The sequence below is a fragment of the Phascolarctos cinereus genome, unplaced genomic scaffold (assembly GCF_003287225.1).
Source record: "Phascolarctos cinereus isolate Bilbo 61053 unplaced genomic scaffold, phaCin_HiC Scaffold_726;HRSCAF=1367, whole genome shotgun sequence".
Classification (NCBI taxonomy): Eukaryota; Metazoa; Chordata; class Mammalia; order Diprotodontia; family Phascolarctidae; genus Phascolarctos; species Phascolarctos cinereus.
Window position 1 is genome coordinate 427904218 of NW_027556098.1, and position 6952 is coordinate 427911169.

Sequence of the window (6952 nt, forward strand, 5' to 3'; positions counted from 1 at the left end):
AGCTGAGGACAAACCAGACAATGTGCTCAGCTGCTTTCCTTTGGACTGTGTAGATACTTATGGAGGTGGCGTGTGTGTGTGTGTGTGTGTGTGTGTGTGTGTGTGTGTGTGTGTGTGTAGGGGGCGTAGTTCCCCTAGAGCACTGAGGGGGGAAATAGCCAGCTGCCCTCTAGAGTTCCGGCTGAGGGTGAGCCCTCCTTCCCACCCCACCCTCCATCCCCTCCAGTCTTCCCTTCTTCCAGCTAACTGGGGTGACCTTGGGGTGCTTGGGATACTCCACAGCTCACTCATGTTCTTTTCCTAGTGTGCCAAGGAGAGGATTACAAAGGAAACAGAGCACTTTGTCTAGATAAGGGGAAGGTGTAGCTCATTCTTTCCTTTCCTCCCCCATTCCCTTATCTTCTTTCTATCCTGACCGTTTCCCTTTTATCTTTTGTTTCCCCCTCTCCCCTTGAGAAGTGCAAGAGAGGAGTCCTATAAACTACAGGCTTTCAGATTTCTGGGAAAATCTTAGAGCCAATTTTTAAAGGGCTATTTGGTGGACATCTACCAAGCCAGGGAAACAATACCTCTCTTCAAGTCTGTGGAGGAGGAGCAGAAGAGCCAAAAGCTCCAACTTAGGAAGGGAAGCCTGGTGGCTGGGGCCATCTCAGACTATCCAAGGCCTTTGTGAGACTGTGGAGACGTGAGGAAGGAGAGCACTAAGAAATGGGTGGAGGGTCCTGGATAAGGAATTAGGGTGTGTGTGTGAAGTCAGGTCTGGTGTCACAGGCCAACCTCTCTAGACCTAAACTCTGCTGACCTCCAATCTCTAATCTCCATTGGCCTTTCAAACTGGATGTCCAGTAGACATCTTAAACTCAACATGTCCCAACCAGAACTTATTATCCTTCCCACTAAACCCTCTCTGGCCTCCTCTCGTCTCTATAGCTATACAGGGCAACCCCATCTTCCCAGTCCTTCAGGCTTACATCCTGCATTCCTACTTCTCTCTCAACCCCCAGATCCAATATGGTACCAAGGCCTGTCGATTTCACCTCTGCAGCATCTCTCAAACATGTCCCCTCCTCTCATCTAGGTGCAGACCCTCATTATGTCATACCTGGACCATTGCAATAGCCACTGGGGTGGATCTGCCTACCTCAAGTCTCTCCCCACTCTAGTCCAGCTTCTATTCATCCACCAAAGTGATTTTCCTAAAGTCTATATCCAACCATGTCACAACCTCACCCCCCCCCCAACTCCAGTGGCTCCCTATTGCCTCTAGGATCAAATACAAATGCTGGGCTTGGTTTTCAAAGCCCTTTGTAATATACCCAACCTTCCCCAACAGATACTCTTCAATGGTTGTGTGCTTTGGTCTTCCCTCATGCCTAGAATGCTCTCCCTCCTCCACTTCATCTACAGACCTCCACTGCTTCCTTAAAGTCCCTACTAAAATCTAACCTACAGGAAGCCTTCCCCTACCTTTGCTAAATTCTAGTGCCTGCCTACCAGTCTTGTTTGGGAGTGGTCTCTCCCATTACTTTGTAAGCTCCTTGAGGGCAGGGAGGGTCTTTTGCCTTTTTTTTTTTTGTAGCCCCAGCACAAGCACCTAGTGCCTGTAGGTGCTTAATCAATTCTAACTGATTAGATCCTCAAGCCGAGGCTGTTCTCTTTTCCTTTGGAGACAGGGCCCATCCTGATAGACCAGGGGGAGAGTTGTAGATGAAATATATTCTGCAAAAACCCTTGACAAAGTTTCCTTTGCTCTTCTTCCGGGAAAGACCAAGACAGCCAGGAAAAGATACTGGGATCTGTTAGTGGAACTTTGGGATTGGTCGGCTCCAGGGACAATCATTAACTAAGAGTGATTACTCCGTAAGGAGCCAAACTCCGAGCTGTGCTCCAGGAACTAAAGAGGGTCTGCCCCTGCCCTCAGGGAGCCTACGTTCCAATAGTGGGAAGCTAGGGCGACGTTTGGATGACTCTTCCCCAAAGGTGGGAGGGGGAGACAAATCCTAACCCTAGATGCGCAGGCGGGTCTGTCTGTCCCTGGGGTTGCCACCCTGGGCATCAGACTTAGGTGAAAGCGAAGGGGGTCCCCAAACATCTGGACCCGCTGGAGCACACTGCTCTCTAAACTGCAGGGGCTTCGGGGTTCGCTCATTCCACTGCCTCAGCCAATCAACACTTAGGAAGCTCTTGCTGTGTTCCTGGCCCCGTGCCCGGCGCTGGGGACACAAAGAGAGGCAAAAATGGGAGATGATTAACCGAGGAAGGGAGGGGGCCCCATCCTATGTGACCACCCCTGCACACGCCGGCAGAGGACCCCGACACCCCAAGCCGTCCCCTCTGCCCTCGTCCGCGGTCGGGGCGTCTCAGTCTGGGTGTCCTCAGGGCTTTGTGGTTTTGCCGGCTGCAAGCCTTTGCATTCACTCATTCAGTGCTGTCCCCCGTCATTCTGTTGTTCTTTCCCTAGCTTTCCCCCTCCCACCTTCCCATTCACTCGCAGGACCCCGGCGTCCCTAGGCCCGGGCTGCCACTGCCCAGGAAAGGTCGCCCCGACCCCTTCCTTCCTCGGTCCTCCAAGCGGAGAAAGAGGCCCCCTCTCGATGGTGCTTTCTGCTACAGGGCCCTCCTAGCCCCAGAGACCGTCCTCATCTCTATGGTGAGGCGGGGCTCCCCGGGGGAGTTCTGAGGCCTCCATGCTTCTGGTCATCCAAGAGGGAGGGAAAGTCCTCGTCTTTCTACCCTGCTCGTGACGCCACTTCCCACTGACCGCCTACTCAGACCCGCCCCTCGAAATTGAGGCCGGAAGTGGGTGCCGGACACGACGAGAGCTAAGCTACAGAGAGGAGGTAGCAGGACCGGGGCGGCGGCGGCCCGACCAGAGGGGGCGCTGCGGGGCCGGGGGAACCCAAAGGGTGAGACACAGGGGCAACTGTGAGGAGGGGCCGGACCGGAGGGGGCGCTGTGGGGCCGGGGGAACCTAAAGGGCGGGACACGGAGGCAGTTGCGAGGAGGGATCGGACCAGAGGGGGCGCTGTGGGGCTGGGGGGAACCTAAAGGGTGGGACACGGGGGCAACTGAGAGGAGGGATCGGACCAGAGGGGGCGCTGTGGGGCCGGGGAGACCTGGGACACAGGGGCAGCTATGAGGAGGGGCCAGACCGAAGCGGGTGCTGTGGGGTTGGGGGACCTGAAGGGTGGGACACAGGACACCTGCGAGGAGGGGCCCGACCCCAGGGAGTGGTGCTTTGGCAGGGAAAGAGACCAAGGCATGTGTGAAGTGGAGGGCACTGGCCAAGGGGAAGTTATGTGGGGTGTCTGTGACACAGGGTGCCCTGTAGGGGCAGCTGAGGGTGTGGCAGTGACATGGGGGGCTCACCATGGGGCAGGTGAGGGTGTGGGGGGACAGAGGGGGTCACCATGGGGCAGGTGAGGGTGTGGGGGTGACATGGGGGTTACCATGGGGCAGGTGAAGGTGTGGGGGTGACAGAGGGGGTCACCATGGGGGTGACATTGGGGTCACCATGGGGCAGGTGAGGGTGTGGGGGTGACATGGGGGTTACCGTGGGACAGGTGAGGGTGGGGGTGTGACATGGGGGATCACCATGGGGCAGGTGAGGGTGCGGGAGTGACAAAGGGGGCTTTGTAGGACCTATGGATATGTGTATTAGTGGGGTGATTGTGGAATCTCCCCAGAGAGTTGCCGTAAGAGTCATGGTGCATCCAGGTCTGGCCAGGGGCTGATTGCTGGGGGCTGTTCTGTGCCCTTTAGAAAAAGAGCCTGGGGTCTGTCCAGGCTTGGGGTGGAGGGGAATCCTGGAGGGCCCCTCTGGCACAGCCTCAGAAGGTCTGTTCCAGAGGAGGGACCTCAGGCACCGCTGACGTGGTCTGCGCACATCTGGCCCCCCTCACTCTCTGTCCCTCTGTGGCGCAGGGGGATGGCCATGGCAGCCTCGGCGGCAGCCACGGCCACGGCCACGGCCTCGGCCTCTGCAGCGGCTGCCGAGGCGGTACACTACATACACCTGCAGAACTTCTCACGCTCACTGCTGGAGACCCTCAACGGGCAGCGACTGGGAGGCCACTTCTGTGATGTGACAGTGCGCATCCGGGAGGCATCCTTGCGTGCACACCGCTGCGTGCTGGCTGCCGGCTCGCCTTTCTTCCAGGACAAGCTGCTGCTAGGCCACTCGGAGATCCTGGTGCCTCCCGTGGTGCCCGCACAGACTGTGCGCCAGCTCGTCGAGTTCCTGTACAGCGGCTCTCTCGTGGTGGCCCAGAGCGAGGCGCTGCAGGTGCTGACGGCCGCCTCCATCCTGCAGATCAAGACGGTCATCGACGAGTGCACCCAGATCATCTCCCAGGCTCGTGGAGCCGGTGCGCGGGGACCAGAGGACGGGGCCTCCGGGCCTGCCGCCGCTGCCTCTACCGCTGCCTCGGCTGAGCTCTGCGCGCCCGGGCCCGGGCTCGGGCCCGGGCCAGGGGCCGAGGTCCGTTACAAGCTTCGAGACCTGCTCTCTGCCCAGCAGCAGCAGCAGCAGCAGCAGCAGCAGCATCCGCCGCCACCACCACCACCGCCGCCGCCGCCGCGGACTGTGGCAGTGGCATCAGCAGCGGACGCGGGTCCCCACGGCTGTCACAGCCGCAAGCAGAGGCAGCCCGTACGCCTGCAGCTGCTGGAGCAGCTGCCCGTGGTGGTCAAGGACGAGGAGGGAGAGGCCTCACCCACCCGGGTGGCCACCGCAGGGCCAGGGGGGCCGGAGGGGGCTAGAGAAGGGTCGGGCCAGGGGGATGGGGTGGAGGACGAAGAGGATGAAGAAGATGACGATGAGGAGGATGGGGCTGAGGAAGAGGAGGGCGGCGGTGGGGGTTGCTTTAGTCAGTGTGGGGGAGGCTTCTTTACCGAGGGGCTTAAAGAGCCTCGGAAGGAACCCGCCACCGCAGTGCCAGATTTGGCCCCCTCAGAACCTCCCGGAGGGAGAGACTATTTTGGCGGATCCTCAGAAGAGGTGTTTCCTGAGAGCTTTATCCCTGTGTGGCCCAGCGAGGAGGTGGCTGAGGGGGGCCCCCGGGATGCAGCTCCCCCGGCTCTAGACGCCCCTCCCCCAGCCCCTGCTCGGCCCGACTGCAGCTTGGGGCCGCCTCAAAGTTCCGGCTTTGGACCTCGGCCCCCTGAGCCCCGCGCCCTGGGCTTTCCCGGCCCCACCACCGCTGGGGTGAAGGGCGCGGGGGCCACTGGCTTGTTCCCCTTCCATCTGCCTGCTCCTCCCCCGGGGCCTCCCCAGCCTCCGCCCTTCTTCAGCCCCCTCCAGCCAGAAGGCTCTGCAGGCGGAGGCGGAGGGGTCTCTACAGCCTCGGCCTCGGCAGCTGCTGGCCTGGGGGGGTTAGGCCCCATCCAGATCCAGCACAGTGAAGGTCCTGGTCCGCCTGCGCCCCCCGGGCCGGGGCCCAGGCCCCCAGAGCTGCCGTCCTATGAATGCAGCCACTGCCAGAAAACATTCAGCTCCCGCAAGAACTACACGAAGCACATGTTTATTCATTCGGGTAAGAAGAAGAAATCTGAGCCTGGGCTGGGGGGCGGGACTGCGCAGGGGAGGAGCTAAGTGAAGCAGCGGGTTTAGGAGTTACCTGTCCTAAGGCAAAGAGGGGAAGGCACTGGGGGAGTTTAAGCCTCAAGAGGGAAGACAAAAAAGCCAGGACCTGTTGAGGAGGCAGCTTCCCGGGACCCAGCTTCTGCTGGCTCTCCTGCATACCCAGAAGACAAGGGCTTCTGGCAAGAGGTCGAGCTGGTAACGTGGAAGTGCTCCCAGCCGCGGGTCTTAAGCCGGGGTGTTCCTTAACGGCTATACTAGATAGTCTTTGAAGTGACTTGGAATCCTGAGCTTCTGTGAGTTTGGGAGCGAGGGCTTAGAGCAGAGAGGGAGATGACCGGGAAAAGCCGATGACCCAGGAAATGCCCACCCGGCAACTGACATGTTTGAGATAGAAATCAGGGCTGTAAATACTGCCCTGGAAGTGACTGGCCAAGCGGTGCTAGTGGGAGCTGTAGGGGTGAGACAGCGTAGAGAGGAGCCCAGCCCCAACGCCTGCTGACCGCTCCCTTCGGGATGTGCCTGGAGAGGGGGCCAGAAGCCTGGACAGTGGAGCTTGTTGAGGAGGAGATGGGAGGTGGGGTAGCGGTGGTCCCCCCCGGCACCTCTGACCCCCGTTTCTCCTGTCTTCTCAGGGGAGAAGCCCCACCAATGCTCAGTGTGCTGGCGCTCCTTCTCACTCCGAGATTACCTCCTCAAGCACATGGTCACCCACACGGGGGTCCGGGCCTTCCAGTGTTCTGTCTGCTGCAAGCGCTTCACTCAGAAGAGTTCACTCAATGTGCACATGCGCACGCACCGGCCGGAGCGCGTCCCCTGCCCGCTCTGTGCCAAGGTTTTCTCCCACCGTACACTACTGGAAAGACACCTCAGTTCCCACCCTGCTCCCTGACCCCCCTGCTCAACCCCCAGCTCTCCCGCAGCCACCCTAACCTATGCCCAAGCCAGAGACTCCTAAGAGATTCTTGTGGCCCCCGAAATGCCCAAGGCCACTCTCCTTACTGGAACCTTAAACTCTGCTAGTGGAGGGGGGTCCCGTGGCTGGCTAGCATCGACCTGGTGACCTCTAATATTCTGGAGTTTGAATGAGATTCAAGCCTTCCCTCCCTCCCCAGTCAGGGCCCCCCTTCCCTCCATGGGCTGCTCCCCACTCTTCTTACTGCTGAGCCTTGGACTGCCTGCCAGAGGAAGTGTAGGTGTCCATGATCCTCTGACCCGTGGGAGGGTAGTCCCAGGCTGGCCTTGTATGGGCTGCCGTATGTGGCTCTTTTTTGGAGTTGGGAGCCTCTTCTGTGACTTCCCCTGGGTATTTTTTTGTTGTTGTTAAAAGGCAAAAAAGGCGGTGCATTCATAAAGTCATATTGAAATGTC

General features: G+C 59.4%; 1 protein-coding gene across 1 annotated transcript; it reads left to right on the forward strand.

The window, feature by feature from the left end:
* Positions 1-2655: 2655 nt before the first annotated feature.
* Positions 2656-6952, forward strand: ZBTB45 (zinc finger and BTB domain containing 45). The gene is made up of 3 exons (XM_020971897.2): positions 2656-2906; positions 3925-5534; positions 6217-6952. The coding sequence occupies exons 2-3, from the start codon at positions 3929-3931 to the stop codon at positions 6471-6473; spliced, it is 1863 nt and encodes a 620-aa protein (XP_020827556.1). The 5' UTR covers positions 2656-2906; positions 3925-3928; the 3' UTR covers positions 6474-6952.